The sequence below is a fragment of the Alexandromys fortis genome, unplaced genomic scaffold, assembly GCF_014885135.2.
Source record: "Alexandromys fortis isolate MF-2015 unplaced genomic scaffold, M_Fortis_MF-2015_v1.1 scaffold_14, whole genome shotgun sequence".
Classification (NCBI taxonomy): domain Eukaryota; kingdom Metazoa; phylum Chordata; class Mammalia; order Rodentia; family Cricetidae; genus Alexandromys; species Alexandromys fortis.
The window spans coordinates 14718213-14744325 of NW_026067910.1; the positions used below are offsets into that span (position 1 = coordinate 14718213).

The 26113-nt window shown below is 38.1% G+C and overlaps 2 protein-coding genes across 10 annotated transcripts in view; one reads left to right on the forward strand and one right to left on the reverse strand.

Annotated features, from left to right (window-relative positions):
- Positions 1–6401, forward strand: part of Rnf146 (ring finger protein 146) — a 25258-nt gene extending 18857 nt beyond the window's left edge. For all 3 annotated transcript variants that reach the window (XM_050138173.1, XM_050138175.1, XM_050138174.1), the window contains exon 3: positions 4462–6401. In XM_050138173.1, coding sequence (XP_049994130.1) covers positions 4462–5536 — 1075 coding nt within the window. In that variant the 3' untranslated portion in view covers positions 5537–6401. The remainder of the gene's footprint in view (positions 1–4461) is intronic.
- A 496-nt stretch (positions 6402–6897) lies between these two features.
- The window catches only part of Echdc1 (ethylmalonyl-CoA decarboxylase 1), a 30185-nt gene continuing 10969 nt past the window's right edge, over positions 6898–26113 (reverse strand). For all 7 annotated transcript variants that reach the window (XM_050138182.1, XM_050138181.1, XM_050138176.1 and 4 more), the window contains exons 4-6: positions 23068–23120; positions 20967–21047; positions 6898–8097 (exon numbers count right to left, since the gene is read on the reverse strand). In XM_050138182.1, the coding sequence (XP_049994139.1) occupies positions 7689–8097; positions 20967–21047; positions 23068–23120 (543 nt within the window). In that variant the 3' untranslated portion in view covers positions 6898–7688. The remainder of the gene's footprint in view (positions 8098–20966; positions 21048–23067; positions 23121–26113) is intronic.

Genomic DNA, 26113 nt, shown 5'->3' on the forward strand with positions numbered 1-26113 from the left:
CTCTAGCGTTAGAAGCCCAAGTCCTTATCATTTCCTTTACATAATCATTGTGCAAACCAAAATTAACAATAGCCTGCTTAATTTCTTTTAGATCATTCATTGCTATTGGCGTCCATCTAGCTTCTCTGACTCCCCTTGAGCCTTTAGAAGTTGACGCTTTGTCAGAATTAAGTATAGGGTATGTAGCAAAAACCCTGGGTAAGCCAGTTCTAATAGCTGGTGGCGGCATTGTATACTGTCCTTGTGCCTCCTTACTCTGTTCACCAGCTCCAATAATTTCTTCAATCTTTTCAAATCTTTTTATCATTGTCTCTCTTAAATCCTGAATCTCCTGACCTGTATATGTTTCTAGTAAAGATAGTATGGTTCTTTGGAGTGCCATATTCTTCCTAAATGATAGAATATGCAAAAGAATACTAAACCCTAGTAGCCAGTAAATTAAGTTATCCTCATAGTCATATAAACCTTGCATGATACGACCCATTGTATTGGTAGCCCTAACAGTTAAATTCATGTTGGAAACGAAAACTGCCATATTACCTATTATCCAGCAGGTGGCACTGTTGCCAAGTCTCGACGAAAACAGGTTCCTGTTTGAGGGTCTGCTTCCCGAGTGCTGGGATTAAAGGCTTCCCGAGTGCTGGGATTAAAGGCGTGCACCACCACCGATCCGCCTGCCTCTGCCTCCAGTGCTGGGATTAAAGGCGTATGCCACCACCGCCAGGGTCGGCCTCAGAGATTGTCCTGCCTCTCTGGATATTATGGGCCTGAAGGCCGAGTGAAGGCCGAGACACTGGGGCCTAAGTCACGAAAGATCACCGTCTCAGACAACAGCCATCTGCACAACCAGGAAGGGAGTCTAGTCTCCGGAGGAGCAGGAAGTGAAGAGAGCGAACAGAGGAAATAGCCGCTTTTTTAAAGGGAGAGAGACCACGCCCTAAGGGGCTGGTATCACAGCAGCTATTGGTTGGAGGGGCGGAAGGACCTCCCGCAACACATAGCCTTTGAAATAAGATTTTCATCACATACTAAATAAGATTAAGATTGTGACCTAAAATCTATTTAAAAGTCATTAGTGGCTGGGCGGTGGTGGCACACGCCTTTAATTCCAGCACTCGGGAGGCAGAGGCAGGCGGATCTCTGTGAGTTCAAGGCCAGCCTGGTCTAGAAGAGCTAGTTCCAGGACAGGAACCAAAAACAAAAAAAAGCTACAGAGAAACCCTGTCTCGAAACTCCAAAAAAAAAAAAGCCATTAGCATTGAGAGTGAATGTCTGAATTCTTGTGTCCCCTCCCTACAGGTGACTGTCTCCTCCTTTGTGCTCTCTGGCATCTGTTGTGCTCAGCTCATAAAGTGTGTGTTGTACAAATGTAAAGACTATCTATAGTTCAGATCCCTGGCACCCACACAAATGCAAGGTGGGCAAGACAGTTTGCAGTTTCGGCACTAAGAAGGCAGAGACAGCATCCCCAGAGCAAGATGGCTAGCCAGACAGCCATAGTGGTGAGCTGCAGTTTTATTGAGAAACACTGCCTCATCGGAAAAGGTGGAGAGCAATTGAGAAAGACTTCAAAAGTCAACCTTGGGTATCCAGGTACACAGGACTACATGTATGAGCCCACTGTGCCCACACATGGGGAAAAGGAATTTCATTAGAATTAATTTCTTTGACTTAAATTCTAAGGCATAATGGACTTTGAGACCATAACAAAAAGTGTACATAATCAGTTCATTTGGGTTGGGCAAGGAGACATAGATGATGCTGATGACAGAGGGGTTAACAGGCATGTCCTTATACTTGTAAATTCTGTTGTTTCAGGTTAGAGCTCTGAAAGCATGACAAAATTGACACTCTTATAGTGAGAAACATGTTAAATTATACTTGCCTGATTTATTTTGAATGAGTTATAAGTTATACTTTTCTGATTTCTATAATATAAGGCTTCTGGTAGAGGGACTTAATTTGTAATGTTGAAAAATAATGTATACATTAAGCATTCTATGATTATTTTCCATAGATACTTTGTTGTGCCCTTTCCTGTAAATGCGATCTAATTTACAAATTAGTACCACTTTGAACATATGTCTTGAAAAACTAGAGTTACAGGAAAAAGTCAGAAGAATAGGGTATAAGATTGAATGGGCTCTGATAAAAGCTAAAGGATATTCTTTCTTAGTTTTTAAAATGCAAACACTTACCAGCTATCCAGTTTATAGCCACTGGACCTAGTTTGGAGTGTTCTTAGACAAACAGCCAAAGTCCTCACGAGTAGTTGAGTTTGAAATGGTCTGTGTACAGCATGGCCGAATTAACTGATAGAGAGGCTGTCACTCATTTAAATAGCACTTGATCCAAATTTCTAATCTCTGGGACCTGTTACCTCCACTCTCTGTTCCTTCCCTTCTTTAGTCAGCTCTGTTTTCTTCCTTTTTATCTGTGGTTTCCTGTCTGGAAATTCATGGAATAACAGTTAAATCATGTTTCTTTAGCATAGTAAATTAAGGCTTTGATGATTTATTTACTAGCTGGCCTTTCAGCTCCACTCCTATTACTCATTGCTTATTTGATTCAGGACCTTCTAAATCTCCACCATCCAGCCCCCCATCTGCCCATCCCATCTTCATGACTTATGCCCATTCATCTCTGCTCATTGCTTTTAGTATCTTAATACATTTTCTCTACTTGATATTGTGATTTTTTTCTACTTTCATATTTATTTTCTTTTTTTAACAGAGTACACATGAATCCTATTTATCATTAGATTATGAAACTGTTAATGGATAGGTAGATGTTTAGTAGATGTTATCTTAATAAGGAGAGAGGGCTCAGCAGTTAAGAGTGCTTACTGCCCCTGCAGAAGGACAAGAGTCTGTTCCCAGGAGTCATATCGCACAGTTCACAGGCATCCGTATCTCCTGTTCCCAGTGATAAGAAACCCTCTTCTGGCCTTTATACATATATGCACAAAATCTATATAAATAAAAATAAATTGTATTTCAAAATTCCAAAGTTTTTTTATGTGTGTTAAGTTCACCACATCCCAGTTGGCAAATCTTTTCTTTTCCTTTCTCATCACAGCACATTTTATATCATGATTATGTGGAACTTTTGTAGAACTTTAGAAACTATGTTTTGTGCTTTTTTGGTTTTCTTCCCTTTTTTTTTGATTTTTATCTGAACTTTGTAATTTTCAGGTAATGAAATTTAAGCTACCGGTTTATCTAAAAACATGTATTAATAAAGGAAACTGAAATTTGATTATCAGATTTCTTGTTTAATATTGGTTTCACTGTGTCTTATTCATGTTACACTTTCTCCGTGGGTGCTTTCAGTGTTCCATTATTTGGCTTTTTGTTGTGCTTTCTCAGCACTGAATATAAGTACCCTGACAGAACGTTTCCGTACTGACAGGGCATTTGCGTGTATCTTGTATTGAAAAAGTTTTGAACTAGATATTTGAGCATAATTGAAAAATGAAACTTAAATATGTTTTATACTATGATACATTTATAGCTTTGCTTTTTAAAAATGTGTTTTGTTTTTGCAAATATCTTCAATGTCCTGTATGGGAATGCATCAATCACACAGGAGGTAGTATACAGGATGGCTAAATCCTAGTTAGAGGGGATTTTGATAAATGCAGATAGTGTGAGAAGTGGCAGCCAGACTATTTAAGGCACCCTTAGAGATTTGGAATTATACTAAAATTAACCTTTTAAGAAAGAGTGTGACTAAATTAAAAGGCCTATACAGTGATTTAATAATCAATGTTTGGTGACTAGAAAAAGTAGGATGGGTAGTGGTACACAGATTTGGTAGATCAGAGATATTAATGATTTATGGATATTTTGGATGCAGTAAGGCAAAAAAAAGTACAGGTTAGGAGCTACATTTCTGACTTGTATAAACATCTGGGACCATAACCTAATTTTTCTTTAAAAACAAAGGCTGCAGATTGCTGTTGTCTAGAGTTAGAGTTTGAATGACACAGCTGATTCTCTGCGTCTCTTCATCTTGACTCTGAGGTCATTTGGAGTAGATTTCATTTTTTTTTAATGTTTGCATTTAGTTCTGTCTCACAAATTCTGTGGCTAGATAGACAGTATTTAAAATATACTATGTGTGCCTTGCTTTATTTTTGCTTCCTTGCTTAATAGCTACACTTTCCATTGATTCCTACAAGTAAAAACTGAGAGGTACAACTATAGATGAAGAAGGGTTGTTTCATAAATTAAGAGTTTGCCCTGATTTCTTTTACTTTCTCTTCCATCCTGTTGGAGATAAGGCCTTATGAAGCCTGGGCTGGCTTTGAATTTGCTGGTTCCTTCAAATTCATATGTTTCTTGTATAGCATATGGTTTGCATGGAATAGATACTTACTGGGTATTTTCTGAACTAGTAAATTAAAGTATTAGAGAAATTTAAACCTTATTTCACTTTATTTTCTTCTCATTTCCCTAGGATGGCTGGCTGTGGTGAAATTGATCACTCAATAAATATGCTCCCTACAAATAAGAAGGCGAGCGAGTCCTGTTCTAATGCTGCACCTTCTCTAACAGTTCCTGAGTGTGCCATTTGTCTGCAAACGTGTGTTCATCCAGTCAGTCTGCCCTGTAAACATGTTTTCTGTTATCTATGTGTAAAGGGCGCTTCATGGCTTGGGAAGCGATGTGCTCTTTGTCGACAAGAGATTCCTGAGGATTTTCTTGACAAACCAACTTTGTTGTCACCAGAAGAACTTAAAGCTGCAAGTAGAGGAAATGGTGAATATGCTTGGTATTATGAAGGAAGGAACGGGTGGTGGCAGTATGATGAGCGCACTAGTCGGGAGCTGGAAGATGCTTTTTCCAAAGGGAAAAAGAACACGGAAATGTTAATTGCTGGGTTTCTGTATGTGGCCGATCTTGAAAACATGGTTCAGTATAGGAGAAATGAACATGGACGTCGCAGGAAGATTAAGCGAGATATAATAGATATACCAAAGAAGGGAGTAGCTGGACTTAGGCTGGACTGTGACACTAATACTGTAAGTCTAGCAAGAGAGAGCTCTGCTGATGGTGCGGACAGTGTATCAGCACAGACTGGAGCTCCTGTTCAGCTTCCAGTGCCGTCTTCCTCCAGGCCCCTGACTTCAGTTGATGGTCAGCTAACCAGCCCTGTAACACCATCCCCGGATGCAGGCACTTCTCTGGAAGACTCTTTTGCTCATTTACAACTCAGTGGAGACAGCATAGCTGAAAGGAGTCATAGAGGTGAAGGAGAAGAAGACCACGAATCACCATCTTCTGGCAGAGTGCCAGATACTTCTGTTGAAGAAACTGAATCTGACGCCAGTAGTGACAGTGAGGACGCCCCTGTGGTGGCTGCACAGCACTCCTTGACCCAGCAGAGACTTTTGGTCTCAAATGTAAACCAGACAGTAGCTGACCGATCAGACCGATCAGGGACTGACCGATCAGTAGCAGGGGGTGCAACCATGAGTGTCAATGTCAGATCAAGAAGACCAGATGGACAGTGCACAGTGACAGAGGTTTAAACAAACGTCTTCAGTGCCACACTCAAAGGTGAAATGGATACCTGTAAATTTCTGCCCACATAACATTATACTCATCCTTAGTAGTGCATTGTGGGAGTTGGGGGGGAAGGGATATGGGAAGGACATACCTGAAATTAAAATGTCTAACATGTCTCTGTTGAAATTTATTTAATGTGAGGAATTGGGGTGTTAACATTTGAGAGCTGTTCAGTAATAACACAGTTTTCTTGACATCTGTTTACTTTATAGTGTATTTTTTTTTAAGTCTTTAGTTCTTTTGGCCAGTGTGTATCTGTGCATTCATGGTCCTCATCTGACTCTTGCACTACCTTATTTTTCTGCATGGATTGGTATAAAATCATTACTAAAATTTGGCACCTGTGAGATATTTGATATCGTTGAGCAGGGAGTTTAATGTGGAAAATAGATGTGAATTCGGGATTTAAAAATAGATGACTAACAGCTACTTTTAGTTGGTCTTACTGAGATAGGAAGGTAAGCAGCAGCTAATAGGTTGCCTCACAACCTATAACACACTTCGTGGCGTTCCTTTCCATAGGGTTTACTGTCTTGTCCTGTACCTTGAGGTTTCTCTTAGTCTGCATTTTCCTTTTTGATTAAAAAAACTTTATAATTTAATAAATACTAGAATTTATCAAAAATAATGTTTCTTTTTTGAGTCTGGAAAAGGGATGGGGGTACTTTGGTATTTGTGGCTAAAGAGCTTTTTAAAGGTGGGGTTTGAATTGATGATTGTATGCTGCTCAAATTGTCCCTACTCAGAAGTCTGATGTCTTCCTAAGAGAATGTGTACAGAGAAGGTATCTATGGCATTGTGTTTGGAATAAACAGATGTGGAAAAAGACTCAACGGCTATGAGATTTAAATTTCTCAAGCAGCTAATACCATTAATTTTACGTTTCTTTTATCAGTCTCTATCAGTGGTATTAATGTCTGGGTTACACAAGCACGAAGTTATAGATCAAATAAGCCCACTTTCTATTGCTTGGCAAGGTAGAAAGTATTGGTGAATACAAAAGTAGGAAGAATTTGTCTCTGGAAAAATCATGTCTGTTTTCTTTAAAACGTGAGATCATGTGGGTGCATAAATTCTAAATTCCCTTTATTAGGACTATCAAGTTAGCTGAATGCTAAAACAACAAAAAAATAGTCACTACTTTGAGTGTTTTTTACCGCTTGTTGAAACAGATTGGAAAACAGTTCTTAGAGAAACATTTTAAAGAAGTGAATTCTGGGATGACGTAATGCTTCGATTACATGTTTTGATTAAATTTAGTATTAAAAGACAGCCACACAAGAATTAAATATTATTCAAGAAATAAATCTGGCAAAAATGAAAGTTAGCTTCACAGATCTTTTAATAGTTTCAGTTATAAACCCCATCGACAGTATTATTTTACCATTGGCTGAAGAAGTCCAGAGAACAATGCAAAGCTACTTTGTACAGCCAGTGAGTGCTTGCTCTGTGTACTGGCTTTCACTGTTCATTAGGTCATTTGAAATATGGTTTAAAAAGACCAACTAAAGCTCCAAACTCAGCAAAAAGTGTACTTCTTTTTCAATGAAGGGCCATTTCCCACCAGTAAGTACCCTTAAGTCTACAGAGCAGAAATGACTACTATTTCTTACACACCTCTATTTCTCCCTGATGTTTGCTTCATATGAAAACTTTACTGAGGTCTTTTTATTTTGTTTTTGTAAATTAAATGAACTTTAAGAAAGAACAAAATGGCCAGACACAATAGTATATACTAGCATTTGGAGGTGGTGGCAGAGGCATTAGAAATTCAAGGCCACCCTGGCTATATAACAGGTAAAACACCATGCCTTAATATTTAGATGAATAAGTATGTCACCAAGGATAAGCTCAAGGTTAGGCTTTCTGTTTGAGAATTGATCCTTGGTTCTAGGATAAGAATTACTATAGGAATGTACAAATTGGTAAAAAAAAAATGATTTAAGCAAATGTTAAAAAAAAGAAAAACCAACAAATTGAGATATAGAAAACACCACCCAAACCGAATAAACATTAGCAGTCAGTGTCAAGAGTTCTGCACATTTTAAACGTCACTTCACTTCCACCATGTTCTCACTGCAGCTTCAACTTGTAGTACACCCACACCTTAGAAACTTATTTAGTATGTTTCTCTCTCTTCGCAATAGCGTCTAAGTTTGCAGGGCCACCCCACAGTGTTCCTAAAACATCTCTTTCATTCTGTAGCGCTTCCTCTAAGTACAGCTCTCTGCCTGAACAGACAGACTTTTTTAACCCTCTAATGACTTCTGAAGGCCCATTGACAAATTGCTGTAGCCACTCTTCGGCCTCTTTGAGAGCCTTAGCTTCATCAGAAGACTGTAAAACCTCATCAGCCAAGCCTAGATTTACAGCTTTCTGGGAGTCCACTTTGAGGGTCCCACTTAACACTTTGAGAGCTTGTCTGCTACCAATGATTTCAACCAGCCTGCTGGCACCACCCCAGCTTGGAACTATACCCATCTCCTTGTGGACAAATCTGATCACACTCTCTGCAGTCATTAACCTGTAAAGACAAAAAGGGAAAATTGTAACTAATGTATATACCACAACCACAAAGCAGTAAGTGCTCCTGGGCTAATAGGAAATTGGTCTTTTTAGGCAGGTATTAAAACACTGTTGGAAAATGTTCCCAACTAGAATTTAATTCACCATGTACTATTCAGCAAACATAGGCTTTTGAAAATAACATTTTGTTTCAGCTTTTCCAAACTTTGAAGATAAGAACTCAGCCTTCACAGTTAAGGAAATTTATGTTAACAAATTCTTAGAATAACTGAGATAGACACTCTCATTTTATGGTTGAATAAGCATGCACCAGGGTTTGGCCCCAGATAGTTGGTGTCATGGCACAAATCAAAGACCAAAGCAGGAGCAGGAATAGCAGTAAGGAAGATGGCAGTGGCTTGGGTTGCACTGACAGCAGTAAGCTCCTGCAGAAGGAGTTATATCCCCCACTAGTGTTTTCCTTATCAGGGTAATTCATGAAGAGAATAATAAATGGGAGTTAATGTAGTAATTGGTGCCTGTGGGAAAAGCATTTGCTAGTGCTTACACACCTTCACCGGACTATAAAGTTCTCAGTGTTTGGGAAGTGTGTGTGCACTGTTTTTGTTGCATGCAAAAAACAACAGAAGATTATTATGATAAAAGCTAATCTGACCTGTCAAACTACAGTTTAATTTTTTTCTTAGACATAATAGTCTTCACAACTATTCACTATAAGAAAAGCTGAAGTGACTTCCCTTTCCAACACATTGTAAATTCAACTGTGGATGCCTTAGTTCTCTTGGTATCAAGGCTCTCAGACTGCAGCCTGACCTTCAATCATGAAACACTGCAGTAGAGGATTTTTGCAAAAGCCTACTAACCCACTGGAAAACATTCTCAGAGAGATGAGTTTCCACCAAGAATATGCCACAATGAACAGTTATTTCAACAGTCAACTAATATAGAAATTCCATAATTTAAAAAATTTAAAATTTAAAGAAAATTCCATAGTTTAAAAAAAGCAAAAATAAAGCTTTTAAATGGGTGTGAGGCACAGCAAGCTATTATGTCAAAATAATCTTAATCTAACCCTACAATTGGAATCTGCCAAAAATTTGAGGAGTTAAACTCAAAATATATAATAGTTATGAAAATACAAATGATTGTTACTCTTTAGCCCAGTCTTAGACTGACTTAATATGCCAGTTTTTAAACTAAATTCTGGAATTGGCATGTGTTGGTTTAGCTATTAGCACAGCTGAGAAAGTGATGATGTGAGGAATAAATTCATTTAGAACTGAATAAAAATTAGACAGTGGTCATCAGTGTAATATAGATGATGTTATATGAGTTATTACAGTAGCCATCCATGTGTTGTTATAACCTAGGCAACCATCCAAAATAATGTATTTTGTCTTCTCTTTATTTGCAAGGTCAATTATCTATGCTTGGTTAAAAAGTTTTATGACATTCACTTTTCATATACACATGTGGGCACATATTCTATGGGTTATGTATGGAGGTCAGCCGATTCTCATTTTTTTACCAATGAGTCGTGAGGATGGGAAGGGTGGTTGCCAGATTCGGTGGGAAGTGCCTTTACCCACCCAGCCATCTTACTATCCCAAGTATGCCTTCCTGAATCCTATTTTACAGCTAACAAACCCTCAAGTAATCTTTGTAAAAGTGTGCATTATCATCTGACATACATTCTTTATAAATGGCATAGCTAGGACTGTGCTTGTGTTGCCATACCTTTTAGTATGTATTAAACGTGATTTTAAAACTCCACTGGGAAAACAAAGTGTCTCAACAATGAGATATACATAGCTCTCAGCAGGAAACCTTTCACAAGATCCTTCATTAGCCTCACGGAATTAAACTATAAAATTTCAAAGGCTGGAAAATATAATTCAAGAGGAAATGATCCAATCAATAAGATAATATCTCAAAATGGGAACTGCTTCATCATCTCCCAGGATTATACAGTAATACTAGAGTTCATGAGTGACATGGTATCACCTGGGATCCTTATTGCTAGGGAGAATCTGTGAACCCAGACTTGGCCCTTGTAATTATAAAATCATAATATTAAATTTATAAAGCTATTATAAATTCCCTTATTCTGATATAAGAGTTCAAGTGCATAATGACATAATGATGTGGGAGTGTCATATCAATCTGTTGATTTCATTGGCTGAGCAATAAAGAAACTGCTGGCTCTGATAGGTTAAAAGATAGATGGGAGGAGGAAACAGAATAGAATGCTGGGCGGAAGAGGAAGTGAGGTCAGACTCTGCTCTGCTCCCGGAGAGACCGGACAGCTCTGCTATCTGGAGCAGAGACACCATGATGGATGGAGGCTAGAATCTTCCCGGTAAGCGCACCTTGGGGTACTTACAAACATCATTAGAAATGGGCTAGTCCAGGTGCGAGAATTAGCCTGTAAGGGCTAGGGTTCATGGGCCAAGCAGTTCTTAAATGAATACAGTTTGTGTGTTGTTATTTCGGGCATGAGCTAGCCAAGCGGCCGGGGTGTTGGGGACGCAGCCCCGCCGCTTCATATTTCAACAACATAATGGAGAGGAAGAGATGTTTCTTACTATTTGGATGGAACAATCATAGGGAAAAAACATCCACCGCTGGGTGAAGACTATTTGTGTGCATGCGCACACACAGCACAGCACACACGCACAGGTCTCCAGACAGTTTGGGAGAGGTGGTTCTCCCCTTCTGCCATGTGGGACCCGGGAATTGAATCCAGGCACTTTTGCCTGCTGAGCAGGGGATGCCAGATCACTTGTTCACTGCAGGAAAGGCTGTGCTGTGCTCCTGCTGCTTCCCAACGAGGGAAACCCAAGTTTCTGGGTTAGCAAACACATCCAAGAACCTTTTTAAACAAACTTAAACTCCACTAAACAGGGAAGCTAGAGTTTAGAAGTGTTCGTTGATGAAGAAAGGTACTTATAGAAAGGTACCTGTAATAAAATATGAAGTATGTGTTGAACTGGAAGACTGCAGAGCCTTCCTGTGCAGTACAAGGAACCACAGCCACTGTGTGGCTGGAAATCCTAACGTGGACTCTCGGGCTGCACATCGCACCCCATACAGTGCAGTTAAGGAATGGGACATACAGACAGAGAAAGAGGAATATTTAGACCCTAAAAAGTTACTTAGCCTATTTTGGCCCGAGTCTGTTTGTCTATAAATAGTACCCATTCAATAGTACTTATACCATAGAACCAAATGTATTCTTATATGATAAATACTTAGAACATATACTTTATAAATAATAACAGAGGAACTGTATGCTTTATTTAAAAACTATACTGTATTACATTATATTTTATTCAGACATAAAGTTGTATGTTTTATAGTCTAACACATAAGCAGCTTTGTGTATTAGCTTTTACTATGGTTTGATATGGGAGAGTCTTCTGTTTTGTGTTGATTTCATTGGTTAAATAAAGAAACTGCCTTGGCCCTTTAATAGGACAGAAAGTTAGGTAGGCGGAGTAAACAGAACAGAATGCTGGGAGAAAGAAGCCGAGTCAGGCAGTCGCCATAGCTCTCCTCTCCAAGATGGACACAGGTTAAGATCCTTGCTGGTAAGACACCACCTCGTGGTGCTACACTCATTAGAAATGGGTTAATCAAGATGTGAGAATTAGCCAATAAGAGGCTGGAACTAACGAGCCAGGCAGTGTTTAAAAGAATACAATTTGTGTGATGTTATTTGGGTATAAAGCTTGCCGTGTGGGAGCTGGGTGGGAACGCAGCCCACAGCTCCTTCTACAATGGTTTAGTAGAGTAACTAAGCAGGTCAGCACAGTAACAGTGTGTCTTCTAGAATTCTAAATTGTTTCCTCATCTAATATTACATCATCCTTAGTGCATTCAAAATTAAAGCAACTGTATTTACACAGTGAAACCTAGTAAGTCAGTACTTCTCAACATGTGGGTGACCATTTTGGAGATCAAGTGACCCTTTCACAGAAATTTCCTAAGACCATCAGAAAACACAGATATTTACATTAAGATTCATAACAAAAGCTAAGTTACGGAATAATTTTATGGTTGTGGGTCCACACAACATAAGGAACTATATTAGAAGGTCACAGCATTAGGAAGGTTGAGAACCACTACAGTAAATGGTAGTGTGCAGTCTGCCCTTCAGTAGTAATTACATGAATGGCGACAATAAGAAACATTTATGTTTTTGTCTTTCTAAATAATGAAAAACAATTCTTTGTCTTACAAGACATAGAGGATTCAAACTGTGAAAGAAAAACAGATATGTCTTTAAAGTTTCTTAAGGGAAATTAGGCAATAAAAGTAACAACATAATATTTAAAGATTTTAAAGCAGTGATATTGTAAAGCTTAAAGTAAAACAGGGCAGAAAGAATGTATGAGTAGTCTATTTTCTTTAAGGAAAATCCATTAAGAACTAATATTAACATGCTAATATTCATTTAACTTTTGATACAACCTTCTAGTTTATTCTCATGAGTAGGATTAAAATACTAAAAGAATACTGAGTTACTCTTTATAGTCTGCATATTCAAAACATAAAATGTGGAGGCTGAGAGACAGCTTAGTATATAAAGTAATTGAGTTTGGATACTGAAGCCCACAAAAAGCTGGGCACAGCAGCATTTATCTATAACCCCAAAGCTGGAGGACAAGGACAAGTTGATTCCAGGGGATTGCTGGCCAGCCATAGTAGTAAAAGAGGCCTTATCTCTAAAGTTCAGACAGAGAGGAGTAGAGGAAGATTCAACACTGAGCTAAACAGCTGTGGGACCTGGTAGGAGGACAGAAACCAGGCAGGACAGAAACCCTGTCAACACACCTTTATCTTGGTAAGGAGTGTTTTTTCTTGAGGCCGGTCCTCAACAATGGACAAACATGTACACACAGACACCCCCCCCCCAAAAAAAAAAGCAAAAGAAAAAAATTAAAATAAACATTGAAAACATCCATGTTTTCCACATAAAATCACATCAAACAAAAAATACTGACTATTCTAAGTAACTAAAGAACACATTTTGACTATCTTCTTTAGTCCAGAGAAGAAATAAACAAAAACACAATGCAGAAAAAAAAAACAATCAAAGTAGCAATGCTTTAAAAAAAATGGAATTTTGTGAATGGCATGGGAAATTCCTTGTATCATTCATACCACCTTTCTATAAGTTTGTATATAATTTAAATGCTTACCTGCTTTTGACTGTCAAAAGTAGTTATGAAACTGAACTCTGAGCATTGAGCAATGCCCGTTTTTACTTCACAAAAGTCTTTGTGTGTGTGTGTGTGTGTATGTGTGTACATGCATGTAGACATGAGCACATGTGTTGTGTATGCCAGAGATCAGGTATCATTCTCAAGAAACCATCATGAGAGAGTTGTTCACTGGGATCTGGACCTGACTCATTAGGCTAGACTGGCTACCCAGTGAGCACTAGGGGCAGGCAGAGATGGTTTCCATATCCCCAGCTCTGGTCCAAATATGCACTACTAGGCCTAGCTGTGTACGGAGAAGCCAGCGATTGAACTTGGCTCTTAATGCTCATACAGTAAGCAGTTTACAACTGGGTTATTTTCCTAGGACCCAAGTCTTTTTTCTTTTTCTTTAATTATTACTATTTTTTTTTTTTTTTGAGGCAGGGTTTCTCTGCATAGCTCTGGCTATCCTGGAACTAACTCCATAGACCTGGCTGACCTTGAACTCAGGAAACTCACAGAGACCCACCTGCCTCTGTCTCCACTGCTGGGATCAAAGGTGTGTACCACTACATCTACCTTTTTTTTAAAGGCTATTTTTTTCTTGGAAAGAATCAGAAGAAAATTTTGATTTAAGCTAGTGTTTCTGACCCGTGCACACACTAAATCTATTATCAACTGGTGATTGTGGGGTGGGGAGAAGGGGTATTGTTCATATTAAACTATTTCGATCTGTCAAAGAATTTTTTCCCTGGAGAGAAGAATGCTTGGATGAAAATGTCAGTTGCATGAATTCCAGGCAATTACTGGAAAAGTTAAAAGGGGCCAACATAAACACTTTAGGTAGAAACTTCCCTTTTTTAGTACAAAGCTGTGAAAGCTTTTGCTTTGCAGATACCAATTAAAATACTTTATCACAGAGATAACTGGTAAGGCACTGAAAAAAATCAACTAGCATGACTTTCCTTTCTATATAGAACACAGCTAGCCCCAAATGCTACAGATATTTTTCCTAAACATATACAATAACTAGAAAGTCTAATTTAATGAAATACAGTTAAAAGATTAAGACCATTAATAAAATAGACCAATTTTAACTGTATAATCAAATTTCCAATATTACTACTCTTATATTCTACAGCAATTATTAAGTAAGATAAAAATTGCCTGAATGCAAGTCCTGTGATACCATTATAGACAGCTCCTAAGCACTGTACGAGACAAGGGAAGCGTCACCTCTCAGCAGACGGAGCAGAATGGCATGACTTCAGCAGGCCATTCAGAAGAGCACGCAGTGTCAACTGAAAAAGTGTTCACTTCTGGGCCTTTACATTTAATATTTTTAGACTGTGTTTGACCACAGATTGTATTGCAAATACCCAAATAGTGTCTGCAAAGCAGAAGCTTTCACAGCTTTCTACTAAAAAGGGAAGTTCCTGTTTAAAGTGTGTATTTCAACCCCCTTTAACTTACTTAACTTCCTTGGTAATTGCCTGGAATTCATGCAGCTGACATTTTCATTCAAGCACTCTTCTCTCCAGGGGAAAAGTACTTTGGCAGACTGAAATAACTTAGTATGATAACAAAACCACAAAATTCTGATTTGGGAGAATGGATACTATAATTGGCTGAGACTAAATGCTTTAACAAATAATAGATACATAGTACTAGGAAAAATTTCTAGAAACCTAAGACGTACATATTTTGTAGATGGGTATACCTGGCATGTATAAGTGCTAAAAATGTTCAATTTGTGACGAGATGACTTCCATGAACATGAGCATGCTTTCACTGGAAAGCAGTTCAAAAAAGCATCAGCTACATTATTATGCACATCTGCTAGGAGAGACAATCAATAAATATCACAACAAATATTTAGTAAGATTCCAATAGACTTTAAATCTAAAATGACACAGTATATCAAAGATAAAGTTGTCTTTGATGGTTTTATCTGATATTTTTCCTTTCATTCCAAATCCTAACTATTCCAAATTATGGAGAAGAAAATTCATGTGAAAGATGATTCGAATCTAGCACACGGTGGAAGAAGAGCGCCAGGTATAACAATAGAGGGTTTTTATTTTCTCCAGCGAACACGGGTAAACTCTTAAGGGTGTTCTTTTGTAGGAATATTAAGTATATCAGTATGTTTGCATACAGCTTAGAACTCTTTAAGTATATTTTATATTTATATAATTACATAATTAAGCTTTATACTCTATACTTGTATTTCTGGGTAAAATAAAGAAATCAAGCATTTATCAGCTTATATATAAAGCATTTCCTATTTAGTCTCACATCACCCACAAAGTCAGTGTGACTTCCTCAAAGAGCAAAAATGCAGCAACCTAATGCAGTCTGAAGTCCTGACAGCAGAGGGTGCTATGATAGAACTTCTTTTTTTCATTGTATCCATGAATCCACGCACACTGATTTTCAGAGTCTGAGATCTTGGTAAACCAGTCTCCTACATCAAAACAACTTTATAAAGTTTCCAAGTAATAAATAAAACTGTTAACTGAAACAAGTCCTTAATCACCGAATGAGAAACAAAAAGTTTTCTTATTCAAGAGTTTGTTGAATCTTCTCTCACACATTTTCTATTATTCTACATCATTTATAAGAAGTTAAAATAGGAAAACATTTATTACAGATACTTAGTTTATAACACTGGAAGTCACAAAAGGCGTTGTGATAATATTAAATGTATTAAATTAGCCCCGCATGCAGTCAGATTTTGTGGTGAAGAGGGGAAGTGGGGGTTCAAAGGTGTCACCAGGCACCTACTTTTGACTGAGTCATGGTTCCCTAGGTACTGATTTTGTAACAATCATGAGACAGAACGTTTATGTTTGATATACACAGAACAAAAACGTTAGACGGTCTTATCAAAACTTAGTTTCTAAACTAGCCAAACAACACACAACAAAATAAATAAATCTATGCCATAGAAATTCCTTGTTAGGAAAATCTTCATCTGCATTTATGACGTTAAATAACATTTTATAAACTCCACAGAGTTGCTGTGTGGATTCTGTGACAGTTACTTTTCTCATTGTGATGGTAAATTCCTGACAAGAAAGAAATGGAGGAAGGAAGGCTTTATTCTGGCTCACAGTTTACAAGAGTGCACACTATCATGTCAAGGAAAGCATGGCATCAGGAGTATGAAGGTGCCTTCCATGATGGTGAGGAAGGTAAGGCATTAGGAATGGGGAAGGGTGCAGTCTATCACAGGGAGGAAGGTATAACATCAGGAGTGGGAGAGTAGCTCTGCACACTGCTTGCACACTTAGGAAACAGAAAGCTGTGAGTCCTGGTGCTTGGCATGCATGCCCTTTTTAATACAGTCCAGAGCCTCAGCCCAGGAAACGGTGCTGCCCACAGTTAGGGTGGATCTTCCAACCTCTATGAACCTAATTTAGGTGATCCCTCATGGACATGCCCAGAGATTCGTCTCTGAAATGACTCTAGATCCTGTCAAGTTGACAGTCAGCATAACTGCACCTAAATATTCTTTCTGGTGAAAATAAGGAGCACAGCAATTTACTTTCACTGTGTGTATTTATTTAAATAATAATTGACTAAAGCAAAAATATAGTAGTTGTGCCCTTACAATGCAAAGAAGCAAAATAAATATGTCCAAAGACCAGGACACAAGAATTAGATGTTCAGTGTAATATCCTAATATCTTACATGAATGGGTTGATTATTTGATGGAAGGCTATGACCACTTTAAGATGCATTACTGTTAATTCAAAACTAAAAGAAACTGATTTCTCTTTGTCTCTCTCTTCCCCTCCCCTCAATGTGTGCATGTCTGTAGGAGGTCAATAGAAGTAAAAAATTATTACACAATCTACAAAAGAGGCAGTGAGAAAAGACAGGAAGAAAGAACAAACAGAATCAAGTCATTAGAAAATAATATTAAGATGGTAGACTGGGGGGCAGGAGAGAGAGTGCAATGGTTAAGAGCAGTTTCTGTTTTTAGAGAGGGGATCCAATACCTTCTTTTGCCCTCTTGAGACCACCGTGTGGTGCACATATATACATGTAGGCAAAACACTAATGCATATAATAAATAACTTTTTTAAAAGATGGCAGACTGAAATGAAATAGTACCAATAACAACACTGAGCATAAAATAGTACCAATCTGACACTTAAAAGGCAGATGCTGCAACAATGAATAAAAACGTATGCTCTTAAGTCTGGCCTTGTGTGCAGATAACTAAACCTAGTTTCTTGAGAAACCAAGGCAGAAGTAGGAACAACTTCAATACTTCCCTGAGTGACTAGGTAAGACCCCATCTTAAAATTAAAAATACAAAAAGGCAAGGGATTTAGCTCAATGGTAGGTGGATTGCCCAATGTTTCCATGGATTCAGTATCTTGTACCATGAAAAATAGAAAGAATTACACTCCTAATTATGTGATCTACTATAATTTATATTCAGTTAAACATCAGGAATACATAAAAGGACAGAAAAGTTAACCACAAATAGGTAGGGGTGGCTATATATCTTTATCAAACAAAATAGATTCTTGATTGAATTCCAGACCAGGGAAAAATATTAAAATATGTAATTGAAAAAAAAATGAATGACATTTACAGATTAGATAAAAATATTGCATCTCTGAATTTTCTGATCTGTAATTATAACCTGAAGATCTGTTACTAGGATCCAAGGAGACTAAGCAGAAGTTTTCAGACATTTGTAAATATTTTTAAAAAACTAAAAATACTTAAAAAACTAAAAATTTCTGCTCCCTGAAAACCAAGTGTGGGGAGGTATGATCCTGTAATCCCAACACTTGGGAGGATGAAGTGAAAGGAATCCCAGTTCAGATGCATTTGCCTAGAAAAATCCTCTATCAGATAACAATAAAAACCCAGTATCAAGATGCTAATAAGAAAAGAAAGCAAGACATGGTCTGATGGTGAGTCATAGGTTTCAGATTTGTGACTCTATGAATGAGAGAAGTGAAGCAAACAAGAGAACTGAGGAAATACAGAAAACAGGCACTGGGAGTCAAGACGAGATGGATGCTACGGCCACTGAGCATGACAACGCAGATGAAAGCGGGGCGAAGTCTGCACTTCATCCCTGGGACGCTCCATCTAGAGGAGAAAAGCAGATACTATCTCTTACTTTGCTCAAATATTAATTGAAGGTGAATTGAAGATTTTGAGACCTGAGACTTTGCAACTCCTAAGGGAAACCACTTCAAGATACAGGCACAGCCAATGTTCTCCTGAATACCACATCTGTGGCCTGGGAAGTGGCAAAAACTAACGAGTAGGACTGGATTAAATACAAAAGCTCTGTAATGCAAAGGATGGAGCTTTAAGGATGAAAAAATAACTCACACAACAGAATGAAATCTTCCCCAGCTATTCATCTGTCCGACAGGAGACTGGTAATCCAAAACACACAGAGAACTCAAAATTATTCTTCCCCAAATAATAATCCAACCAATAAATAAAGAAAAATGGACAATTTTCAAAATAAGTATAAATGGCCAATAAGTGCATAAAAGAATATGTTCAACATTCAGTAACTGCTAGGAAATGCAAATGGAAACTCCATGAAGATCCTGCCTCCCCTAGTCAGGCTGCTCTCACCAAGTCACAGAGAAAGAACAAATGCCAACCAGCGAGGGCGACACCAGGGGTGAGATGGCAGCTTGTACCGCCACTGCGAAAATGCACAGAGCTTCCTCCAGAAACTCAAAGCAGACCTACCCTTGATCAGTCATACGCACTGTTCCTGTCAAAGTTAACATACAGTAGAGACCTGCATACCCATGCTTATTGTAGCACTATTCACAAGTGTAAAAAAAAAAAAAAAATGTTCCACATCTTAACTGTGATGGTTACACAGGTGTATGCATCATCAAAATACCTTTATACTGCACAATTTGGCTACATACAGTTTATATCTGAATATAAAATTATTTCAAAAACTTTTATAACTCTGATATTCAAAATGCTATCTATCAGAGCAGAAGGGTCATGTCCTTAGCTTCAGAAACTGAGCCAAAATTTGACTGAAACTTTTCTCTTAAAGTGTATGCCAAGATTTTGAAAGATGAAGTGTACATAATGAGTAGAAAAGAAGGAATAAGCACATTTAGACAAAGTGGTTTTAGGAGCTGGAGAAATGGTTAAGCAGTTAATAGCACTTATTGTTCTTAATGAGGAAGTGAGTCCGATTCCCAGTACCCACGTCACAGTTCAGAACGTCTTTGACTCTACTTCCAGGAGATCTGATGCCTTATGACCCTGCGGGCACAGGTGCACACACAAGGAAGAAAAAAATTCACACAAAAAGATAAATCCCTTTTTTAAAAGTAATTTTTTAAAAATATACATTATGTGGGCAGGGTTTTAGAAAATGAAACTATCTTCTGTTTAATATTATACCAAATCATTCTATAAGTAAATATATAAGTAAATTCTATAAATATGTAAACTGTATTGCTATAAATACTTTTAAAAAACATATAATGAAATCAAGATTAGTCCTACAGCAGAAAGCAAGTCAAACAAAAGGAATAGTTTTAAAGTATGACAGATTATTATTTTATTGACATTTCTGCTAAAAAAAATAAAGTGGTAATATTAGGTAATACTAAGACTCAAAATAATATTTGGTGAGCACTAAGGGTGAACATTATACTATAACCTATATACTCATGACCTCATTGGAATGTATCTAAATATTTATGGGAGAGATAAAAAGTTAACACAGTTGCTTCCTCAAGTCAGACAGATAAAGCGGCACACAGAGTGAAGATCAGCAGATTTGCAGCCAGCATTCAGGCCTTGCAGCCCTCCCGTTTTAGCCCCAGTTTCAATACACATACCAGTTTTTGAACACTTAAAAGGATCAAGTGTATTTTTAAAAATAAAGCACCTAACTTTCTTGCAAACACAGTTCTCTGCCATGACTCAAAGCCCCAGGGAGTCCTCAAAGCTGTCAATACAGAACAGTTCAATATGATACTCTCTTACTCCATGTTTATGAATCTCAGGACAAGCATACAACAGAATACAGAGGTTTGCTCGGAGTGGTTCCTTGGGACAGCAGTAAGAAGGCAGCCTCAAGCATGGGCAGATTTTATGACCTCTGTACCCACATAGTTATGGAGAGCTGGAAATCATTTTAAGGGGAAAAGCTACAAGCTCCCAGAATTTCCTGCATTTTTTGTTCTCTCATTTATAAAGTCACTATGAATCACAGATGGTGGAGACTTGACCTCAGAAAGGAATGGATCTCAGAAAACCTCTTGAAGATGGCCACAGGAGAATCTTTACATCCACTCTCTTCTATGTAAACGCTCTTCAGTTGTTTACTCCTTTTGAATAATTCTCTTGAATTTTAAGTTTCATATATTTCACTGACTTTCCTTCTTACGATCTTTGCTAATATGGATTTATTAAAAGTCACTGGGTTTTGTTGTTTTTTAAAAATGGCTTATAATTGAACAATAGTAACTGTATTAGACTAAAAATTATGTACTTAAATAACTGATAAAAAGAAAATAGTCTTTAATTGATTATATTGTTTAAGAATATATGAAATATTGAAATTAAGGCTAAACTACATTCATGCATATGCTAAATGTGTTTATGCTTACAGCAATTTTTACCTTACCTGAAATCACACGCTGTGGTAAATTCTGCTCCTCCACCCATTGCCCAGCCTTGAACCAGAGCAACGCTTATTAATGGTAGTCTGTATATTGAAGAAAAATGGATGTGAATAATTCTAACAGAAGTGTTCACTTATATACATCATTTTAAGGTCTTCAACACTTCGCAGTGTTAGCAACAAGAACCATCAAGGGTAGTGTGACTCCTTGAACGTGTGCACCATCAGAAGTGAGATGAGACCAAACACACAGCAGCTCACACTAGTGCTACAGAGCGTTAGCAAACCACCTTCCTGAATCACTGTCTGCTTTGCAGTGGTAGTACATACTGCAACTGTCTTCGAATCAGAGAGCTTATGAAATACGTTTAGCACCAGGGGCTCTCCACAGCTGTCAATACAGCACATTCGCTGTGCTGTGAAACTGTCTGCTCTACAGTCAGGTTAGGGGTATTACAGTCCTATCTGAAGAGATAACCTGGTCTAAAGCATAGAGCTATAAAACCAAGTACTTAAGATTCCCACCAAAAAGACTTAGCATTCCTATCTAAATGGTCATAGACTGCTCCTATATATAAGCATTATTTAGTGTTTAAAATAAATCTTATTGTTTCTGTTTACAAAGACATGCATAGGGGACACTGGTAAACACTTTCAAACCCAGCACTTGAGGCAGATAGAAGTGTATCTCTAAGAGTACAAGGCTATCCTGGTCTAGTTCCTGCACAGCCAGAGCTACATAGCAAGACCTCATCTTTAAAAAGTAATAATATAAAAGTGCATCCTGTCACAACAGTGTGAGAATACTATCAGGCAGATTGAAAATGTTTCAGAAGTATGCAGTTGTAATAGGTTCTAACCAAAATGTAACATATTGGTCTAATGAGACTAAATAGTTCCCAATGAGCCCTCTTCCACATAGAAAGGATTACTTAAATGAGAATAACTTTTAGCTGGATGTGGGGTTGTACGCCTGTAATCAGAAGATGCACACTCAGAAGATGGAAGCAGGGGAATCAGGAGTTTAGGGATTACCATGACCAACAGTAAGTTGTGGTGTGTGTGTGTGTGTGTGTGTGTGTGTGTGTGTGTGTGTGTGTGTGTTGGCCAAACTGAGCTACATAATAACCTGTCTCAAAAATAAATTAATTAATTGAAAAAAATAAAATTAAAAAAATCTAGGAAAAGGGACCGATGGCTTAGTGGTTTAGAGGGCTTGTTGCTTTGGCAGAAGACCCAGGTTCAATTCCCAGCACCCATATAATAGCTAATAATCATCCAAACTCCAGTTCCAGGGGATCTGATGCCTTCCTCCTGTCTCTGAAGGCACTAGACACACATGCAGTGCACAATACAGTCACCCAGGCAAAACATTCATACACACAAAGTAAAATAATCTAAAATTAAAATTTTAAACTAGGAAAAAAAAGTCAAGAACAGTGTGATGGGAGAAATAAGGCAATGGTATTTAAAACAGTAACATGATGATTCTATTATTTTTTTCTAGATTCTCAAATGAGTATAAAAATACAGAAATGCCTAATTAATAAACATGCTTAGATACCAATTTTCTCAGTTTTCATACCTTTAAACTGCTTGCTTTTAGAATAAAGTCAGAAAGAGATTCGAAACATGTCAAAATTTGTAACCTGAAATGCATTTTTTTTTCTCCCTTTTTCTTTATCCAGATACGAAGTAAGCCCATTTTTGTCAGAGCTTTTATAGTCTCCCTCATCTGGATGTAGTCTGCTTCAGCCCACTTCTACTGTTCTCCTTCCTGGAGGGGCCTTTGTGTGTCACCTCTCGATCACGGTCCTTTCTCTGCCTGGTGTCAGCATCTGACTTTGACTCTAGCTGCTCCTGGCGGGAGATGGTTATATGGGCACTGCTTCTTAAATTATTTTCCGCTTCTTTTCAAAGCTGTTCATACCTCACTAACATGTCATTCTAATGACTGCTCTGTGTGGCATAAAGAAATAATCCATTATTACAACAGACACAGTTTGAAGCTCAGCTAAGCCTTTTTAAATGTACAAGTAATGAAATAATAAATTACTAAACCCGGTGTTCTAAAAATCCTATTTTTAAAAGAAAGATACGTTACCTCATTAATCTTGTTAAGGTGTTCTGCATGAACATAGATAAGGCCACTCCATTCTTTGAATAAAAATAAACATAAACACAAATAAATATTACATATATAAGAAATATTTTTTAAATTCAGAGTTTGAAAGGAAACAAAGTCAAATTTTTTGAAAACAGACATTTTCATTTTGCACTCTGTGAGGCAGAACCGTAAATGATGCTGGGTGGGCTGTTCTCCGAGGGCTTGAGCTCAGCACTGCACAGGGCGAGTCAGACAGTTCCTGAATTACTCTTGTTTCTCACTAATGTGGCAAAAGTTCTAAAAACAGAAGTTTAAGGAAGAAAGCAAGGGTTGATGGCATAAGAGTTTGAGTCTCTAGTCTATCATGGCAAGGAAGGCGTGGCAGCGGAACCCCAAGGCAGCTGGGAATACGGCATGCGCAGTCAGGAGGCAGAGGAGAATGGCATTACTCAGCTTGTTTGCTCTTCATTTGGACCAGGACCCCAGGATATGCAAGTGTCACCCACATTTAGGGTGGTCTTTTCATCTCAATTAACCTAATCCAGAAAACACCTCATAAGAATGCACAAAGGTTTATTTCCAAGGTGACTCTTCAATCCCATCAAGTTGACAGCCAAGACCACTCCAGCTTCCTGGAAGAGTGGAGCACCACTCAGTGACTCGGGAGAACTCCAGTCGGACCTTCCACCTGCTACCTCTAGGAAGCCTCGTGTAAAGAGAGAAGGTTTAGTGAGCTCTGGGATTTGCGCTCTAAGGCTTTGAGTCCCAGATTTTTCACGAACTCCGTATTTTCTCATAGGAGCCATACCTTCTTCAATCCAATATAATCCGGCTTTCAGCCTTGTCCCAAAACATTTTAATATTCTATTTGTCCAATTAAATAACTTTTCCTTCTTGCATATCATCTTCTCTTCAGTTTCACACCTGTTCCTTCACTCTGGTCCTCTCTTCCTAGGCACACTCTTCACTCCTAATTGTCTGTTGCTTGGTTGTTCATCTCCAGCTTCCGCCCTCAACTCATCACCCTGGTTCAGACAATCCGCTTAAGGCAAGTCCTCTTCGAAACACTCCCCATAGCTCTGTCTCTCTCTTTTCTTTATTCATATTCTTTTCTTTGAAAGTTTAAACCACTCCTGCTGCTGGATTTAAGTGAAGTATTAGAACCTGCTGGATATTTCCACCTTCTGGACTTCACTGGTACCGCAGTAGTACCTCAAACTCAGCACTGCAAAACTTCCCAGGAGTAAAATGGCCACCTGAGCTCTCGTTCTGTCACTGTGATAGCGCATGGGAGCCTATCCTGACTACGAGCACGGTTTTCTCATCCACAGGAATGAGGACTAAACCAGGGATTCTAGTTGGCTTACAGGATGGTGGGTAAGACACATGGGCGGCTTAGTAACCAGAATGGTCAGCAACGGTCAGCAGGCTCAGATGCTGGTGGTATTACTAATTTCTCCAGGTTACACAATCCTATCAGCAGGGCCTAAGTGTGTCTTCTCTGTTCCTCCGCTGAAATAGTTCCAATATTTACTTTTTTTCCACTTTTATTCCAACTGAACAAATCTAGACCTGTTCTCAGTTCATGGATTGATTAGTTAAAAAAAAAAAAAAAGCTTTACTTCGCACCCAATATTTCTGCATTTAATTTCTTTTTCTTAGGAATTCTTCCCATCCTGCTGTTTGGTAACCCTTCCTGTAGGATAAGCAATATCCTATCAGCCTCAGAAAGATCTAAGATTTTAAGATTTTTGATAAACCAAATCCCACATAATTGCAAAGTACCTTATTACTATCATTAACTTCAACCAAAAATCTTAACTTCAGTCACAAAATATCTGGCCTCCTGATCATGGCGGACTTTTCTAGTTACTAAGAAGTCCATGTGTTACACAGTACTTTAAAAAAAAAAAAAAAAAACTCTTATGCCTTAACTACAGTACTTAAAAACTGTTTTCTGTGAAAAATGTGTTTCAATTCATTATTTAACATATTGTTTCTACAGGATGAGAGCTTAAGGGATATAATAAGTCCTCAACAATCTTGGTGCAACAACCACTAAGGTACAGTGTATTGGTTGTTTGTCTTTTAACGCTTGAACTAACAGAGAAGAGCACCAATGAAGAAACAATTTGAACTGAGGTGCAGAGATGTGGGGATGGCAGAAAATGCTAAGCTATGTGATACCTTCCTTGAGGCTAGTAGCATACTATTCAGTATTAATGACAATCCTGAAATGGAGTGTGTTTTGACATAAATGTATTGTAAAATAGAAATTAATACTGGCCCAAAAGAGCCAGGGTAATTTGATCAAGAATGGTGCAACATACTGTAACCCCAACTCTTGGGAGGCAGAGGTAGGAGAATCTCTAGCAGTTTCAGGACAGCCTGGTATACACAAAAACAAGAAAGTAAACAGGAAAAGGAAGACGATGAATTGTTATAATTAATTCATCACCCAAAGCTACAAAGTCAAACACTCATTTATTTTCCTGAGTTGAAGGAGGAAGAAAAATCAAGGGGCTAGAGATATGACTCAGCACTTAAGAGCATGGGCTAGTCCTCTAGGAACCAGGGTTCAATTTCCAGCACCTACACTTTAGCTCACCACATCTCTAACTTCCATTCCAGGAGATAAAATACTCTGTTATGTCCTCTCTAGACATGCAAGTAATACATAGGCATACATGCAGGTAAAACACCCATACACATAAAATAAAACAAAATTTAAAAAGGAAGAAAGAAGGGCTAGTTTAGCAAAATAAAATAAAATACTACCTGAAAAAAATAACCATGGAAAAAACAGACCTGCCAATGTTTAGGTATAGGCACCTGGAAAGTACTGAACAAAGATGTGGAGAGATGCCACAGATTTTGTTTTCTGTCTGTATCCTGAGATTCTACTTTCAGCTCTTCCCAATAGCATCCATGACAAAACATGTACATTACCCAATGCGCACAAGGAAGCCACGAGCATCGCACTGTGCACTTGCACCCATCTTGAATATAATAACTTGCATCTTGCAAAGTATCTTATTCTATG